The 20,220-nt window shown below is 35.1% G+C and overlaps 1 protein-coding gene across 2 annotated transcripts; it reads right to left on the bottom strand.

The window, feature by feature from the left end:
- Nucleotides 1-796: 796 nt before the first annotated feature.
- Nucleotides 797-20,073, bottom strand: dars2 (aspartyl-tRNA synthetase 2, mitochondrial). 2 transcript variants are annotated; one of them, XM_082172387.1, is made up of 17 exons: nt 19,480-20,073; nt 19,307-19,406; nt 18,777-18,843; nt 18,551-18,652; nt 18,357-18,452; nt 17,066-17,189; nt 16,919-16,965; nt 14,122-14,228; nt 11,536-11,605; nt 10,926-11,105; nt 9,794-9,901; nt 9,184-9,246; nt 6,012-6,164; nt 4,404-4,622; nt 3,122-3,232; nt 2,573-2,648; nt 797-1,262 (listed from the first exon to the last, which is right to left on the bottom strand). In XM_082172387.1, the coding sequence occupies exons 1-17, from the start codon at nt 19,661-19,663 to the stop codon at nt 1,066-1,068; spliced, it is 2,004 nt and encodes a 667-aa protein (XP_082028513.1). In that variant the 5' UTR covers nt 19,664-20,073; the 3' UTR covers nt 797-1,065. The 2 variants fall into 2 exon arrangements, with proteins under 2 accessions (XP_082028513.1, XP_082028514.1); XM_082172388.1 differs by lacking the exon at nt 797-1,262 and having other exon boundaries at nt 2,618-2,708.
- Nucleotides 20,074-20,220: the final 147 nt, after the last annotated feature.

The raw sequence follows: 20,220 nt of genomic DNA, 5'->3' as shown, positions 1-20,220 counted from the left end.
TAACTGATGCATGCTGTTTGCATAACATAGAAGAGGTCACAATGTCATCTGAGAAGCGCTGATTTCAGCCCTCCAAATCTTTTTTGTGCCGTTTCAGGCGAGTATTTTTGGTTGCTGAAATTTTGATGCATCACTAACTTGAAATGTTTTTGAAAATATCTTCTTTTGTGTTCCACATGAGAAAGAAAATCAAACGGGTTAGGAACCTTAAGTAAATGATAACAATTAAACTATCCCCTTTTAAGAGGACTACAGGTTAAAAGGGCAAACCAGAATGTTAAAATTGTTTTGAGGGTCAATAGTCCAGTAGTTCAGATCCCGGTCCTAGACGAAGAGCTCTATATCAAACAGCTGAGCTTCGGTACTGAAATTGTCTCTAAAGCACTAATAGAAACGTACCGAACGTGGGCAGGTACTTCCAGGTAAACATGGTAATGTAAATAGAGTGGGTACTTAAGGAAAAGTCATTGGAAGAGCAGCAAAAACAGCATGTCATACACAAAGAACTGTGTTCACAGCATGGCGGCCAGCTCACAGGTCTGTTTTAAAACAACACTGGCTGTAATGAGTAGCTGTACCTGGGCATGAAAAATGAGCATCTGCTTTTGCAGATAAGGCATCGCTAAAAAAAACTGAAATGTAGCTTTATTTGGTATGTCTGGTGGTGGGGGAAAAAATGTAGGATATGATGCATGCTGACTTCAACACAGGGCATGTGGAGAGGGGGGAGAAGCAATGTAAACAGATGGAATGGAACAACACTGCCCCCTACTGAAATATTCAGCCATGCTCTCTCTGTTTTTTCACGAAAACAAATTTAATAAAAAAATTTACAGTTGAAAACACTAATTACAGAGCATGTATATGATAAGAAAATACATGACTGATCTGTTCAAGCAGCAGACGAGAAGAGTTTCATGATGTAGAGGACACAGACATGGCCTTCACTCTAAAGATGGTGCCCAATTCTCTCAGGACAGGAAGTGATCCTGCTGCTTCTGCTCTGAAGTCCATCACCAGCGTGGGCACAGATGGCAACACTGAACTTAATACACATATTAGTGCTTACATTGAGTTGTCCTCCTGACCCCCTGTATCTTTACTTGGCCAGACCACAGAAATATGGTACGGCTTCAGATCTTCTTCAGAGACGAAGTCTGGAGCGTGACTCATGAGGTCATGACCCCTGAAGGATTTTGGAAAAGCTATGACATCTCTGATACTGGGAGCTCCTACAATGATGGACACCAGTCGATCCAGCCCTGTTCAGAAGAAAAATAGGAATTTTATAATTATTAGGAATGCACAACTTTTCAATAATGTTACATTATTGATTATGCATAGTGATTTTTTATGTGTAATTTTTTCATATAATTAATATACACTAACAGTCAAAAGTTTGGGGTTGGTGAGAATTTTTTATATTTTTGAAAGAAGTCTCTTCTGCTCACCAAGGCTGCATTTATTTGCTCAAAAAATATATATATATTGTGAAATATTAGCTGAATCTTCAGCACCCATTACTTGTCTTCTGTGTCACATGATCCAGAATATTCCAATATGCTGATTTGGTGCTCAAGAACAATTTGTTATTATCAACGTTGAAAACAGTTGTGCTGTTTTAATATTTTTATGGAAACCATGATATATTTGTTCAGGATACTTTGCTGAATAGAAAGTTCATAGAATCAGCATGTATTAAAAATTGATTTTTTTTGTAACATTATAAATATATTTATTTTTTACTTTTGTTCAATTTAATGCATCGATGAATCTATTTTATAAAAATCTTAAATTCTTTAAAAAATAATCATATGGACCACAAAACTTTGAATGGTAGTGTATTTATATTACAATATTTAATAATATATATTTAATTTATTTATTCATGCATGCTCATTTCCCGTATTTTTACAATTAAATGACATTTGCTGACAACAAATGCTCACTTTAACTTAATCTTTAAAACACATAATTAAACAACACTGTAAATGTAATATTTACCGAATCTCAAAATGAATATCCATTTGTCATACTGTACATTATAATATTGTAATGCCTAAATTCATTTGTAGCATTTAAAACAACTAATTGTTTTTTGTGTGTGTTTTTTGGAACAAAATAGTATATCATTATAATATCTGCTATTGAACCATTATTGGCCGTCACATAAAAATAATTCAAATTTTAAATCAGTGTATCCCTAATAATTATACATATTTCTCATAAAGACATATTTTATACTCTTTAATCTTTATAATGTAAACAAGAACATGGTAATTTTGTGTATCACAGGTTATGCAAGCTGTAAAAACAGCTCTAGTTCTGCCATACACAGAAATAAACCCAAACAGAAGTTCTCGAATGATCAAGGGCACTTCATGCTTCAGTTTACAGTCTCAAACTGAAACAAAGCTGCCAAAATTTCTTGGCTGGGCAAGCAATTTCAGTTTCTGAGCATGACCGTTCCACTTTAACCAACAGGAGAATGTAATCAACAAGGCCTTTCGTCACAGTGGTACCCAACAACCTTGCGAAAGTCCAAGGTAGCATGTATTGAATGCTCACTCACCTAACGCGATTCCACCGTGAGGAGGGGCCCCGGAGTCCAGAGCCTCCAATAGATGAGAAAGAAGTGATGGGTCTTCCTTTAACACAGACAGCATGGAAAAAAAAGACATAGTGGACCTTGTTCACAGCCTTTTCAGCTTGAAAGGGAATTGTTCATAGTCTCAGCATGTGTAAATCGTACAGATCCATACATCTACTTTAGTGCCAAGAGAGTAAATGGACCTTCAAAAAGATTTCCTTTGTAGATACAAATCTTATGATAGCACACTCAACTTGGGTAAAAACACCCTAATGTGATGTTTCTTCTCCCCGGCTCTTAAGATCCAAAGCATTTGTGCTCTTAAAAGACGGTTAAATATAGCTTAATGGGTTGCCACAGCGACCGAACGGGTTGTCGGTGGTGCGGGGGTGTTAAGTAAGAGTCACAAATAAGAAAATGGTGCAGTCGGGTATCTGGACACATCTATTATAGGTGCTTTAACTCGCTGTCAGAGTAGCATTAAATGATGCACTTTGCTTGCTATGTAATTTTTCACTCTTGTTCCATTACCTTGAGAATCGTGTCCAGGATATACAGCTGCTGAGAGGCATTGTGGATACGAATTGAACCTCCTCCGATCTCACAGCCATTCAGCACCAAGTCATAATGCTGGCCACGCACCTGAGAAAGCAGATAAACAGGTAGGGGAAGCGTGGGGAATTCAGAACGAGATCATACATTTCCTCTATGATAAACTTGGCTCATGACTGTAGACTTACAAAGTGATAAAAGCATAAACTAGTGCTGGGTGTCAACAACAACCTCACGGTACAATGCACATCAAAATACATAGTGGGGTCTAAATGCCTGAGACCACCAGTAAAAATGCTTCTATTTTGTATTGTTCTTTTCATTTAATACACAATTTTTCATTACAAATTCTACCAGATGTTATCTAATGCTACATGTATTTTCGTCTAAATTTTCTTTTTTTTAAAGATCACATTTTTAATGTCTTTTGGAACCTACTGTATGTCACTATTCAATACATTGCGATGAACAATGATGATTTCATGCTAATCACATCTGAAACTTCATTTGATGTCAGAAGTCGGTTCATTTGATTGGTTGGTAACAAAACCAATCAACCCTTTTGTGATTATTGTGACTACTGGATAAGGATTTTTTTTAACTGTTTTGATTAAGACTAACTCACTAATGAGTAATTTAGACCAATTTGACTAATTAATTGGAATAAAATGACTCCAAAGATTGATTTACTCATATATCAGACAATCATCACTGAGCAAATTTTAGAGAACAGCAAAACTACAAAAAACGCACACTTGGTTTCAAAAGTGTTTTTTAAAGGAAACCATACTTTTATTCAGCAAGATCGCATTAAATGTATTAAATTTGACAGTGAAACCATTTATAGTTATTTAAAATAACTAAATAACTTTTTTTAATTAAAATAAAAAGTTATTTTTTAAATTTCTATTCATCAATGTCAATGAATCCTGAACATAATGCATGACTGTTTCCACAAAAATGTATAGCAGCTGTTTTCAAGAGTGATAATAATAAGATATGTTTCTTTAGCACCAAATCATATTACAATGATTTCTGAAGGATCACGTGACACTGATGGCTGCTGAAAATTCAGCTTGGCTATCAGAAGAATAATTTTAATAATAGTGTATATTATTTACTATTTTAATCTTCATGACTGTCAAGATGCCCTGTCCTGTCCTGTCCTGTCCTGTTTCCATCAAAATGCAATGCTATGATTCTGTAAGGTTAAAAAAGACAATCTGTGATGATCCACTTTCTGTGATGTGACACTACATACGTTGTGGGGCTGAGTGTAGAGCAGATGGACGTCCTCGGGGACTGGAGCCGTGAAGGGATGGTGGGCAGACTCAAGCATCTCTGGATCATCCTCTTTGGGTAAGAAGAGGGGAAAGTCCACCACCCACAAGAAGTGAAAGACAGAGGGGTCACGAACAGGCACGCCGTAGTGCTCAAGCAGCTCAGCGCACTGCAGTCTCAGCTTCCCCAGCAGAGGACGCTACAACATGACAAAATTAATTTACATTTTTTACTTTATAGCTAAACACAACAGTCAACAGTGACAAGATATGAACAGTGACAAGAAATTATTAGAAAGAGGTAATAGGTTCGAACCTGCATCACCGACATGAATTAGCTTTTATTTTTATATTTTTATTTTCATTTTCGATTAAGTTTTAGTAATTTTACATGCTTTTGGCATTTAATTTTTGTTAGATTTATTTATTTATTTATTTGGGGGGGGGGGGGGGGGGTCTATATAGGTTTATTTTTATTTAATTTTATTTATTTTAGTAACTTTATTTCAGATAGTTGACAACATGTCTAATTTTCATTTAAGTTTCCTAAGTTTAGGTTTTTCATCTAATATTCATATTTTATTTCAGTATTATTTTAATTACTGAAAACTGAAATTAATAGTTTTAGTTTATAAAAAATGTTGTCCATTCAATGAAAGTCAAAGGGGTCCAGTGTTATTTTGGAGCCCACTGAAACATTCTTCATACTATCTTCTTTTGTGTTTTACAGAAGAAAGTAAGTCATACAGGTTTGGAACAATATGATGTTGAGGAAATGATAAAATAATTTTATTTTTTGTTTGATCTATCCCTTTGAGATACATAAAAGATTATGAATGTTTCAGGTTAAGAACCAGAAACTTTATGATAGCCGTTAGGACGCACACTGAAATGCTACAGAAAATTTGAGAGTCACTTCTAACCATGGATTTGTCATTTAAAAAATTTAAAAATCAAAAAATCTGACTAGTAGTTTTTTGATCATTCATGGAACAGCAAAAAAAAAAAAAACAATTCATGCATTTAGGGGCAGGTACATGTTAATGAATGCCAAGATCTCTAAAACTATATTTGAGGAGAAAGATCTCCCTCAGCTCTCATTTCTCTTGCTTTCTGAGCTAGCATCACCATTCATCCCACAACCTCAGCACACAAAGCTCACCAGTTATCCCTAGCCATCTCCCACTTCTCTGCTTTGTGACTAAACAGTGTCTCACTTTGTGCCAAGCTCACCATCTGCACCAGCCCCGAACGAGAGCTGAGGCATGGAAAAGATGACTATTCTTTTAAAAGTGATTAGATCATGTCAGCACTCCTCTGAAGCCATATTTTCTAAAAAAAAAAACCCTAGTCATCAATCACTTTAGGGTACAAATACTGATGGGAAGGTACTTGAGGACCATAAATAGGGATGCTGATCATTGAATTATTTACTCCAATGCAAAATGTCTTGATGTACTTGTTGATGTAAAACTGTAGTTTTATTTAAATATATGCTCGCTGAGCTCTCATGATGTTTCTATGAAACTGAATCAACATGGTTATATCAATCTGTGAAGACAGGGAACAAAATGGAGGCGGATACGCACCACGTCCTCCCGGGGTCCGGCCGTGATGAAGATCAGGTCTCCAGCATTGGCCTGGGCCATCTGGAGCAGCTGCTGTTTGGCCGTGTCCGAGAGCAGACGGTTGAGAGGGGATTTCAGTGAACCATCTGCCCTTACTGGAGCCACGCTCACCTCCTGTACGACACACGGTGCAAGCACAGCAATGATCATCCATTTCCTCCACCGGACCATATTCAATTGCCATTGACAGCATAGGGCACAAACTCTTGAGCAATCATCAGTCTCGAGAACTCTGCGGGCTGGTTTCCCAGACATAAACCAAGCCAAGACCTGAACTAAAATGGATAGCAATGGAGAATCACCTTTGACTATGCCATTTAGTTCAAGCCAAGAACACTAGCTCAAAGTTCACTTTACATTTATACATACAGACAAAAGAATATATAGTGTTTTCAGTGGGAAAACTAAGCAGCTATCATAAGTTTTAAATAACATTTTTCTTTTTTTATTATTTATTTTTGTTAAGTTGCCTTTATTTGATTGGACAGTAGAGACTTGACAGGAAGCAAAGAGAGAGAGAGAAGTAAGGCATCATAGTAAAAAGTAAAACGAGCCAAAAATCTAACTTGAGTCACCCGAAGTGGTGTCCACATTAAACATTAAAAAGTTATGTCCCTCATCATTACTCTTGACTTTTATAGGAGACTATTATTAACACAACGTTCCCCTTTTGACAAGAATTAGATTTAAGTTTATTCAGTAAAAAAATTATCAAGATGTACTTTTTAGGAAGGATATTAAAGGGGTAGTTCACCCAAAAAATGAAAATTCTGTCATTTACTCACCTTCATGTCGTTCCAAACACCGTAAGAAGTTCGTACATCTTTAGAATACAAATTAATGATATTTCAATGAAATTTGAGAGATTTCTGTCCCTCCATTGACAGCTACGCATCTACCACTCTGATCATAAAGAAATCGTAAAATGAATCCATATTAATTGAGCGGTTCAGTCCAAATTTTCTTAAGAGACATGATTGCTTTCTCTGCTGAACAGATTGAATTTAGGCTTTTATTCACATATAAACATTGATAAATGCACAGACCGAGTCAGACAGTGTCAGACTGGTAACCCGAAGGTTGCGGGTTCGATTCTCAAGCAAATGGCTGCCCACTGCTCCGGGTGTGTGTCCACGGTTTGCAGTGTGGTGTGTGTGTTCACTACTCACTGGGTTAAATGCAGAGGACAAATTCCAAGTATGGGTTACCATACTTCAAGTCATGTCACATCAGTTATGGTAAATGGAAGCTGAAGCACGCTTGCTTGAAGTGCGAGAACCAATGAGGTTCAGTCTCGAGTGTTACGCAGCATGTTTGAGCTTCTGCAAGAACCAATGAGGTTAGTTCTTGTGCGTCAAGCAAGAACAGTTGAGCTTCTGTTTATGTTTGATGATGAGTGTTTATATGTGAATAAAAACCTAAATTCAATCTGTTCATCATATAATGCGATAGTGTCTCTTCAGAAAATTTGGACTAAACCGCTCAATTCATATGGATTCGTTTTTACGATCTCTTTAGGAACTTTTAAAAAGTCAAAGTGGTAGTTGCGTAGCTGTCAACGGAGGGACAGAAAGCTCTCAGATTTCATTAAAATATCTTCAATTCTGTTTTGAAGATGAACAAAAGGCTTATGGACATGAGAGTGAGTAAAATATGATTCGTTTTTTCATTTTTGGGTGAACTAACCCTTTAAATTAAATGTACTATATTACTATACACTTCAAGTTTGGGGTTATGTTAAATAATACTAAACAAACAAAAAATATGGCAGCATATTTGATCAATAATTGTTTTATAAGATACTACTGGCAAAACTACACTGATTTAAGTCTCACAAGCCTTAAAGGTGGTATCAGTGATTTCAGGCCCAAAAATATTTTTATCACATTCATTTAATCTTTCCTAACGATCCGCTAGCTGCCCGCCCCATAAGCATGCCGTCAAAAAAACGCGTCTCTGTAGGCAGCCTAGGCTCTGAGATCTGCACAAAAAAAAAAAATGGTTTAGCCAAACACTCAAAACCAAAACAAATAGTGTTCCAACCAATCACCGACAGGGGGAGGGTGTAGTGAGGTTTTGTGCTTGTGCACGGCTGCACGCGAAGTCAGAGATGAAGAAAAAGCTGCCTCAAAACCTCACAACACCCTCCCCCTGTCGGTGATTGGTTGGAACACTATTTGTTTTGGTTTATTTGCTTATGGGGCGGGCAGCTAGCGGATCGTTAGGAAAGATTAGATGAATGTGATAAAAATATTTTTGGGCCTGAAATCACTGATACCACCTTTAAGTATATTACACAGTAAGTTGCAGTTTGCAGTTTGCAGCTTGCAAGTTGTTTGATTTACTAAAAAGTACCAGCTCATCAGAGTCATTCATCCAGGTAGTCAGTCAACTACACTGGTTGTTCTGTATGGTTTTGATTTACTAAAAATAACTCATAAGAGTCAGTCATTTGGGAGTCGGGCTACACTGGTTGTGCTAAACGTTTTTATCCACTACAAAAAAATGGCATCATGAGGTTGACTCATGAGTCAATCATCTGGGTTTCATTTGAACTACACTGATCACGTTTCATGGTTTTGATTCACCAAATAGAAACAAATCATAATAGTCAGTCATTTGGGAATAGGTTTGGCTACACTGGTTGTGTGATATGTTTTGTATCCACTTGAAATGGCTCATAGGGGATGAGCAATAGCAATTCTTGGCTTAGCATTATCACTAACAAGAGCAGACTGAGACAAAATGCAAATTAGTATTAATTTATATCTCAGTACAAAGCATTTAACATGAATTAACATGAAAATTTGATCAAACCATTTTATAATATACAAATCATTCCAAGCTAAGAATTGTGAATGTACTTCATATGCGGTGGAGGGAAAAAATACATCAAACATTCCTTTTATAAGACTCCATGGACGGCCACACTTATACACGTTCAACACATGACACTCTAGTGAGGTCGATACTTGCCTCAGGGTAACTATGGAGTGTGTTACATTTGACTGTTTTACCACCAAATCATCCTGACTTATTGATTACTTTCAGATAAATATTTCAGGAGACCTCCCATGATGTGCACACACTGAATGCTGGTAGTGTTCCATCAGCAAACAGACACAAAACTCACCTGACCATACTGTGCCTTGGCTGCTTGTTTGAGGAACTCTAAGTCTTTGCCCTTCAGGTGTTTCTGTGGAAGAAATGTCACACACAGTTCGCTTCACCTGTTCCAGAGACAGTATAAGGGGGAAGAGATCGGCCTCTCATAGAAATATGAATGGCAGAAATTGTGATCCTCAACACATTCAGTAACAACTTTTTAAAGAATGTCATCTTATAAGTGATTAAATACAATAATGTGATTTATATTAATGATTATGTTCATTGATTTCCAGTATAATACGAATTAAAAGGAACACATTTCTGGTGTGGTGCCTTCCCGATGACAAGGAATGAGAGATCTAAGGAATTTACTAAATTTATATAATGAGTGAGTACATCATGAATCCATCTTCCAAAACATGTTTTTGTCTTAACCTGAATCACTATAGTATGCCTATGATAATAATTGTTTGTTTGTAAACCAGGCTACACTAATTGCACTGTCAGTTTTGAATCACTGAAATAAACTCAAAAGATTATTTTGTTTGGAAATCAGACTACACTGTGCTGTCGATTAAATGGTGTTGATTCAGTATTGGGGCATCAGTAACAGAATCTCCAAATTCTATACTTGCCATTCCTTCTGGGACGCAGATAGCCTGAATGCAGCCACCAGGTTCAAGAAGTGCATCTTTGATGAACTCGATTTGCGTTCCCTGGAATGCCGTGGTGACATCCACAAGCTGAATACAAGAAAACACATCAGAATTAACTCAGGCCACAACTATTACATCAGCCTTAAGAAGGCAATACACAAAGAGAATGTATTAACAAGATAATTTGTGCAAATTTACTTTAACATTTAAAATTAACTTGTAAAATTTAGAACTTTAATAATATCTTATGAAATAAAGATAGGTGTATTTAAAAAATCTAAATAAAACAAACAAATAGAAAAGTAAAGATATAAAAGAAAATGTCGTTAACATACATACACTACCATTCAAAAGTTTGGGGTGAAAGAAGTCTCTTATGCTCACCAAGGCTGCATTTATATGATCAAAAATACAGAAAAACAGTAATAATGTATAATATTATTACTATTAAAATAACTGTTTTCTATTTTAATATAAAATGTAATTTAATTATAAGATGGCAAAGCTGAATTTTCAGCAGCCATTACTCCAGTTTTCAGTGTCACATGATCCTTCAGAAATCATTCTAATAAGCTGATTTGGTCATCAAAAAATATTTCTTACAATTATCAATGTTGAAAACTGTTGAGCTGTTTAAAATTTATGTAAAAACCAAAAACTGTTGAGTTGTTTAAAATCTACTTGAAAACTGTAATACTTTGTTTCTCAGGAAAAATGTTACGTTATAAATGTCTTCACGTTCAATTTGAATCAATTTAATGCATCCAGCTGAATAAAAGTATTCATTTATTTTTATTCATTCCAAACTTTTTAACAGTAGTGTATTTAATATTCATCTCTTATTTTTCTAAATGCTAAAACATCACTGATTCAGCAAAGGGCTCAAAATCTACAAGCAGAACTGAATGCATTCAGGACGCACAACGGTCCAAAAGAACGCATCACGAGAGATTCATTTTTAATTGTTGAGCACCGCATGAAAATCTGTGACGTGTGGGGAAACAGGATGCCAGCACAGCGTGACGCCAAGGACGGCCAGCATGCAAACAACCTCATTGATGTCTTACGTCCAATCTAGGATGATGTGTACAAAGAAAGAAAGTGCGGTCACCTTCATCCCAAATCTAGTGTCTGGTTTGTCAACTCCGTAGTCTCTCATGGCTTCCTCATAAGTCATGGAGGGAAAGGGAACATTAATCTGTCCTTTGTCCTCTGGCCAGGAGTACTGGACCAAGCCTTCAATCAAACTCATGACTCCAGCCTGGTCTACGAAGGATATCTCAATATCCACCTAAGAGATGTGTCAACACAGAAGAGAGAAATAAGTCACACTGCAAATGAATCTGATTCATTTTTCAAATCTAATTCTTTTGCTTAGACAGTGTATAAAACCTGATTTTACTTTTGAATGCAGTTTGGATCGGGTTTAAGACATTATATGTTTGTTTGTTTTTTGCAATTCAGATCATCAACAACTAATCGGATTTGACTTGAAGAAAAAAAAAAAAAAAAAACTTTTGCTGCCTGTCTGAACAAAACCAAAATGGTCTTTTGGGGTTCATGAGTGAGCCTATTAGCAGCTCTAACCCTCATGAATGGGAGTTAGAGCAAGTCACGTCATTAAAACACTCAATATTCATCTACATCAGAAGCGAGCCGCAGCTTCACAGATATCGTCAGATGTGCTACATGTTTCCTCCCAACCTTTAGCACATCATTACCTGTGTGAATTCAGGCTGTCTGTCAGGCTTGGAACCCTCGTCTCTGTAGCAGCGAGCGAGCTGAAAGTACCTGAGATTGCAGGAGATAACCAGCACGTAAGTGACTGTGGGCCAAATATTGAATGACATTTTTAAATCATGCATAGCATATCATTTTCCTTTGACAGACTTTTCATAGAACTAGCCTGCAGTCCTGGCTTAGCGCAACTATTAATTCAAAGAGACGTGCTGCCAAAATTTAAATGAAAATGGTTCTATTGTGGTCATTATCATTTTTCAAAATCTAATAGAAACTAGACTTTTGCATTTTCTGATTTGACAATGACAGAGTTGCTTGCCAGTATAAAAATGTTAACACAATGCTAGTGTGTTCTGGGTGGTTGCCACCCTCTCTCGCATTTTTGTTCGCCTGATTTCACTCCAACTTTATTTCACAAAGAACTTTTGAAGTATTTAAAAGGTGCACTCAGAAAAATTATTTAATATTTATAATAAATTCATAAATAATTTACACTACCATTCAAATGTTTGGAGTTGGTAAGATTTAAGTCTCTTATGCTCTCCACAGCTAATTCATTTGACCAAAAATACAGTAAAATTATGATATATTTTTACAAATTAAAATAACATATTTTTTTTATTTCAGTATATTGCTAAATGTAATTTATTCCTGTGATGGAAAGCTGAATTTTCAGCAGCTATTCTTCCAGTCTTAAGTGTCACATGAGCCTTCAGAAATCATTCTAATATTAACATTTATTATTGTCAATGTTAGAAAATGTTGTAAGCCATGATACATTTACATCAACTTCAGAAAGAAAAAGAACTTCGCTGTGGGTATATTGGGGCCTTTAGGCTGATACATTTGAAAAAAATAATTTCTAAAAGAATAATTTTCAATAGAATCAATTTTTTTATTAAAAATAAACAAGCAAGCAAAAAAGTTTAGCTAAGTAAAAAGTAAAAAAGGAACTAAGTAACACAATTAGTGTTTTTTTTAATTACTTTTCAAACTAACTTTCTGTAACATTTTTCAGTCTCTTTTGATCAAATTAAACTTTTGAATAGTAGTGTATATTTATAAATAAATAAAAAATCATAAAAGATGAACCTACAAATTTACATTCATATTACATTTGCCATCATCTCACTATCTTAATTTATTGAAATTTTATATAAAAAAACATAAATTATAAAAAACAATAATAACTTATTTAAATATAAATACTCTTTAGCATTTCTCTAGTAAATATATTGTAGCAATATATTGATAAACACATTGATTTACATTTTCAGTGTTTTATCTTTTAATTTATTTAGAAAAAAATATTGCTTATATATAGAATTTTTACAATCACTGTGTATTTTTTTAGAAGATCAAACATTCTTCTTATGCTCATTACAACAGTTTACATATTATAGTACAGTGGTTCCCAACCTTTTTTTGTCTGAGACCCCCTTTTTCCCAAGAACATATTTTAGGGCCCCCTTCACATTTAATGATATTATCGCTCTTGTAAGCTTGCAGCAAGGATGACAGAATTTGTTGTTTTCAAACAAACGGTATGTTTACTATAACCAGATATGTTTATGCACAAATAATAGCCTATAATATTGAAAATACAACAAAACATCAGTAGGCCCTTTGTAATTTAAAAACGTAAGCCGATGAGTAGCCTATAAATTGGCCCTATTTGAAATGCGATAACAAAAATATTCACACTGGTGTGTAGGTAAAAAAAAAAAGGAATATAGGCTATTACTAAATGACTGATGTCTAGGACCTCAATATTTGCATGTTATTTGTGAGGCTTTATCAATGTGAGGCTTTATTTTTGACGCTTTTGGCGCTATAGCGAGCGATAATAAACTTGCGTTTATTAACAGAATAATGCGTCTTTCGGAAGAACCTTGTAGCCGGAACTACTTCTCTCTCTGTGTACATCTATGACGAGTCACGCAGGTACTGGGCTACTCCGCCGCAGCGGCAGCGATCCGAACCAGTGTGAAATAGTCCCAATGTAAACACTTATTATAGGTACACCATAGTAGTTCAGTATAAGACAAAAACACGTTTTGGAAAATGGATTCATGATGAACTCGCTCATTATACATTTTGTAAATTTTGAACAGAAAAAAGTTAAGGACTTTTAATGCTCATTGCTCAAAAAAAACTATTCAAAATACGGCGCGACCCCCCACAGAGCTCGCTGAGCCCCTGTTGGGAACCGATGTTATAGTACACTTGTTGGGCTCCAACATCTTATTTAGAGTTTCACTGGTTGGACAGCGAAGCATCATTTGAGTTTTAAAATGAACGTGTCCTTGCATTCTAAAGCATATCACACTGTACATGCCGCAAACATGTCACTGTTTGGAACAAATGTAGTCCTGCAAATTCCAGAGCTGCTAAAAGCTACGAATAATACCATCTGATTCCAAGAGTATGTTGGCCAAAAGTTGTTTTCAAGGGGCTGTCATTCAGTGAAAGCAGTTTAGTGAATGTGCCAAGCATCTGACAACAATCTATGAATATAAAGGAATTAGAAAAAGGCAAGAAATTGTGATATGAAATGTGATTTTTACCGGTCTATGCCAGCCACCATAAGAAGCTGTTTGAACTGCTGTGGGCTTTGTGGAAGAGAGTAGAACTTCCCAGGGTCTCCAGATGGCACCACAAACTCTTTGGCACCCTGAAAAACACAGTTACACTTGAATAAACAGTGTGTATTCCTGCCTCTGACTGAGAACTAAATCAGCCAGAAAATCCCAAGCCAATCTGATAAATGAAAGTCACATTATGAAATATAAAAGAGAGAAGCAATAATAATGTAGCACGGGGTGAGAAAAAGCATGGAAAAATATTTTTTAAAGTGTTTTAAGGTGCTCTTCGGTCATTTCTGACTGGAACATTTTCTGTTTTGAATTTTAAAAAGATTACAGCTTCATCGGAATGGTCCGAAACTTTGTGACTTTTATGGAATTTGGAATGTGAACACACACACAAAAATTTGGGAATGATTCGAGCAGTGGTCGTAAAACAAATAGTCACACTTGTGCTCTTCGGTCAAAAATGACCGACCATTGGAAATGAATGGGAAATCGACAAAAATGTACAATCAACAAATCGGCCACAATGCAGAAAAAGAGTGCTCAGCAATGAAGGGGTGAAACTCTAAAACATCAATAGTGCAAAACAGACCTACCCACTCACACACACATACATACACAATTATAAACACAAATGAACTGGTAGGGCTATTACCATGCAGCATAATTGAATCAGAAGACTGAAATAAGAGGTTGAAATGAGATCGAATCCAGATGGATTAAGCTGTGATAAAGCATTCCTGGTAATGTTTGTAAATTTTTTATTGAATTTGAATGTTACGTGTAACAAAATGCTTTCTCTGTATTCAGGTTTGACTGTAGTAATAATAGCCTAATGCAAAAACATGTACACTTCACATCAAAATGATTATTCTTTTTTTATAAACCTTGACAAAAAGTATTATTTGAGGATTTCAAAAAAATACATTCAAATCCACATCTTAATTTTGTCCAAAAACTACTAGAGAATTCACAAGCCTCTCCGTAGAGAGCTGTACAGGCATCTAGGGGTTACACCATGAAATTACATGTTTTATTTTATTTTCTCTCAACAGATGGCGCTAATCTGACTTCAAATACTGCATTAATTGAAAAAATATTTTAAAAAAATTGATTTTTTAATAATTTTCTTTAGCAAAAATGTACCATAATTATTGCATAAATATTAATAAGTACCATCAAATCCTCTCAAAATACAAAAGAAAAAATATTATTAAACACAAATAAATTACATTGGTTTTACTGGGGTAAAGCTGGAGGAAGTTTCATTTTCAGGTGACCACTGACCAGTTACTTCTGACCACGAAGATAACAAGTGCTACACCCAAATGAGGAGCACCAGAGGGTTAATGATCTATCTATCTATCTATCTATCTATGCTTTCTTGTGATGCACTGAAATGAAAGTGACAACAGTACAGAAAAAAACACTGTAGTTATGCATATATCAATGTTGAAATATGCAATCATTTTTAAGTGTGTCGATCATGATACACACATTATGCGTGAAAAGTAAAAAAAAGCTAGAAAAATTAAATAAATGCTTTTAGTACCGATCCCATTGTATACATTCACTCACTATTCTCACTCAGCCATGATTAATTTATTCCACAACCTAAAGTTTCCAGTAACACCGGATAAAGTGGGTAGCATTCAAACGATCATACATATGTGTCAAAGCTTTAAAAGTTATAAAACTTTGAAACAGATGTATAAGTTCTTAGCACAACAAAGCCCGAGGCAGGAAGCCAGAGTGATGTGATTGCTCACAAAATTTCGGGTAATGATCTGGCAATATTTTGCACCAGCTGTAGTTTGTTGTTTGGGCAAGCCTTACAGGGGTGTCTTGCAGAAAACAAGAAACAGAAGCATGAGTCACCGTAGAAGCATTGTAAAAAAAGTTATCATGAATGAAACGTTTCTGCAATTACAAATGTTTTTATGCTTAGTATGTCAAGCTACATTTTGCACAATACTCTCTCTTTCATTTTTTGGATTTAGCTCAGTAAGTATTATATTTGTTTTTGTGTTATTTGATTATAAGTGCAATTTACAATGTTGGAAGTTAAGAAATAAATAAACACTCTTAGATTCTTAGTGCTCATGGCCACGTTTTTTAATTCCTGAAATCACTTGGAGTGCATCCAAATCACAAGCACAGCTGTTGTAACTTGTATGTATAATTTTCTGAACATTTCCATACTGGAACAATGTGCAGAGTAGCACAGCATAGATTCCTATGAGATACAAAATACTGTGTATCTAAATTAGCAAATGGTCTTAAGTTTTGGCAAAGTCCCTTTCAAGGAAAGTCTGTTCACTTGGCAGCCATTTTTTGCAATGCCTCTGGGCAGCTATTTCAGGCATCCTATCTATTTGAATAGGGGAATCCTGAAATCTCAAAAACTGCCACATTTAAATAACATATTTCAAATCAGAAACAACATCTGACATGGACTGTCACATAAATGTTGCTCAAATAGCATAAAAAAAAAAGCTTATTTTTCATGCTAGACCAGCCAATGCGCATGTGCAGTCCTTAGCAGTCTCAGAACACTGACTGTTTCTATGCCGAAACTTCTAACAGCTGCAGCGGTGACTCGATGACTTAACCAAGTACTGATTGACTCTTTTATTTAGAGGATGGGACTTATCCCACCATATTGCATATTGTACTTTGTCCCATTCGTAAGTGATATAAATGTACCGTCTTTGTATATCTAAAGTCTTTGGTTATACGAATTAAACTAATTCATTCCGTAAAAAATACCTACCCCAGGTGTTCTTTTAAACAGCGTTGGTGTTTCCACATCCACAAATCCTTGGGAAAAGACAGGTAATGCTCAGTGAGTATTGGGGTACATTAACTAAGCAAATGTACTGTATTGCACAAGTTTGAAAATTCCACTGTTAATCCTCACCATGCAACTTGCAAAGGTACTCCCTCATTTTCATCACCATTTGTGATCTCAGTCTTAAATTGTACTGCATCCCGGGTGACCGAAGATCAAGATAACGATACTGCATCCTGAGGGATTCTGATTTCTTCAAGGCAAACAAAAAAATAATTAAGATGAAATGTATCAATGGATTTTTTTTATGCTACTTGGACAACAATTTTTGTCTGGATCACAAACACTGCTGGTCAATGAACCTCATATAATAAAAATAACATCCATCTGAAATTAAATGCATTGGCTATTCCACAGCAAATGACAGAGTGTGACTATCAAACACTGTCAAGAAACACTCCAGGGCCATATTTAATTTTAAAAAAATCAATAAAAAAAAAATCATTTTCGTTCCTCATAGACAACTTTTCATGATAAATGACAAAATATACATAATAACTGAAAAAGGTGTAGGCTAAAGCCTTAGCTTAAGCTAATAGAAACAAAAAAATGCCAAAAATAATAATAATTGCATTATAGGTCTTGCCTTTAATTAACACTAATTTTAATAATAATAGCAATACAAATTAAAACACTGTCTCCAGACAAGACACAATTACTGTATTACAATAAACATTTGTTTAATGGTTATAAAAATGACAACAACAAAAAATCCTAAAAATATGTTTTTGATTGAATAAGATTTTTTTCTGCAAAACAAACACTACCATTTGGGGTCAGTAAGATTTTAAAAATAAATTATTAATTTTATTCATTAAGGATGCAGTAAATTGATTAAAAAAACAAAACAATTTGATATAGTTATAAAAAAAATGAAAAAAATCTATCACGGTTTCTACGAAAAATATAAAGCAGCATAACTGTTTTTAACATTGACAATAGAAAGAAATGTTTCTTGAGAAGTTGAACCAAATCAGCATATTAGAATGATTTCTGAAGGATCATTTGACAATGAAGACTGGAAGAATGGCTGCTGAACATTCAGCTCAGGAATAACTTACGTTTTAAAATATATTAAAATAGAAAACAGTTATTGTAAATTGTAATAATAATCCACAATATTACTGTTTTTACTGTGTTTTTGATCAAATAAATGAAGAATAGTTAAGCATAAGAGCCTTCTTTCAAAAACATTAAAATAACGTTTTTGAAGGAACCAACATTTTTTAATGGTGATGCACATATTTTTCCTTATGAATGATATGTTGTTCTTTGTGAGATTCACCCTAGAAATATTGCAGGCAAAATTTTATTTAAAAAAGTAATGCATGCAACACTTTGTTTTATCATATTTACTTACTTTGACAAATTCTTTAATCTCAAACGGCAGCTTTCGGCAGGTATTCAGCACTTTCATGCTCTCAGCACAGACCTCAATGTCTCCAGTGGACATTGTCTAATATTGAATAAAAAGGACAATTTTACACACATTTCACACTGAACAGTACAGTGTCAGACTTTTCTCTTTATGTGCAATTGAACAAGCATAACAACCTTATTCTCCTGTCCCTCTGGTCTACGCCTGACACGTCCTTTGACCATGATGACCGACTCCACCGTGAGGCCAAGAAAAGCATTCTTCAGTTCAGATTTAGACTAAAAAAATGTAAGTGTCAAAAGAAAAATGTTACGGTGAAAACACCAACAAATAAACCAACATGTGGACAGCATCAGAATTAGTTTATAAAACACAAAAAAAGAAAGAGAATTGGTTTGCTACCTCATCCTGTGGGATAAGAATTTGCACCAATCCACTGAAGTCTCTCAAGATCACAAAAAGATCTTGCCTAATGCGTCAAGAACAGAGAATGTGTTATAGTGATGTGGCCCAGTGATATTCAAAAAGAATAAGCATTGTGTCTCAAACTTATGGAAGATTGTTTCTGCCACAGAACAAAATAACTAAATGGTAATTGTGACTTTCTATCTCACAATTGTGACTTTTTTCCCCCGGCAAATTCTGAGTTCACATCTCGCAATTTTTACTTTAAAAAAAAATCCAAATTCTGAGTTTACTATTTTGCTACTTTGTTTAACCCATGGAATAAATTTCACAATTCTCACTTTTTTTCCCCACAAGTCTGAGTTTACATATCACAATTCTGACGCTTTTTCTAAAAACGGAGAACAAAAAATGTCTGAATTGAGCTATAAACTCGCAATTGTGAGAGAAAAAAAGTCAGAATTTGAGATAAAACGTCGCAACTACCTTTTTTCTATTCTGTGATGGAAACAAGCATCCATACAAACCTCAAGTACTGAATCCAGCCACATAAAGTAACTTCTTCATCTATTTGACTGGAGCACAGTTCTCCACATGTGTGGCTTCTCTGTGAAAAACTGCTTTGACCTACAAGAAGAAGAAGAAAAAAGATTTAAAAAAAAAGGCAATTTATACAAAGTTTTGTTCAAGGTCACATTACCTGAAGTGTAAGTAGAGCAGGATCTGGAGAATTCATAAGCCCATGCCAAAGAGTTTGGAGGAAGAGATGGTTTTGTGGAGTAAATTTGATTTATGAAAGGTAACGTTACTGATCTCGTGCTGTACACACACCTCAACACCTGCTGGGCTGATCTAAGAAAAAATAATCTGTATTTGTTTGCCATTGTCCGTTATGAGAGGTCTTGGTGTCTCTGGCTACATTTAACCTTTATTCTCTTTGACAAAAGAAAATATACATTTCAGAGCTGTTATTCCACTTGACTGTGTACATGTTTTGTACATGTCTTCTTTGTGTACGCGGTTGTAGTTCTATAAATCCAGTTACATTTTTGCAGTTAATGAAACACTGACGGTCACCTTTGTTTTTCTTTCCTTTCGTTAATCTTGTACATACGCCAATCTACAAAATACAAATACATATAATAGTAGGATAATATGGCGTATAACAATAAGTGAATCAAAATAAATCCTGTCGAATATTCAATGCCATTCTGAATTACGACAGTTGCGAAGTGTATCCGTGTATTACATGAAGCTAGGCGCATGGAATACTTTGACACGACTAATCAAACTAGATCTAATCGATTGTAACATGGCAACTAGTTACTTATATTACATTTATGTGCCATACTTTTACTTTGATCACCGCCAATTACTGATCTTGATAAATATGGTCTAAAGTCAACTAAATGTAGAAATATATTATATATTTTCCCTCGCT

The sequence above is a fragment of the Leuciscus leuciscus genome (assembly GCF_965113295.1).
Source record: "Leuciscus leuciscus genome assembly, chromosome: 6".
Classification (NCBI taxonomy): Eukaryota; Metazoa; Chordata; class Actinopteri; order Cypriniformes; family Leuciscidae; genus Leuciscus; species Leuciscus leuciscus.
Note: the sequence above shows the minus strand (reverse complement) of the source record. Positions and strands in the feature narration are given on the sequence as shown.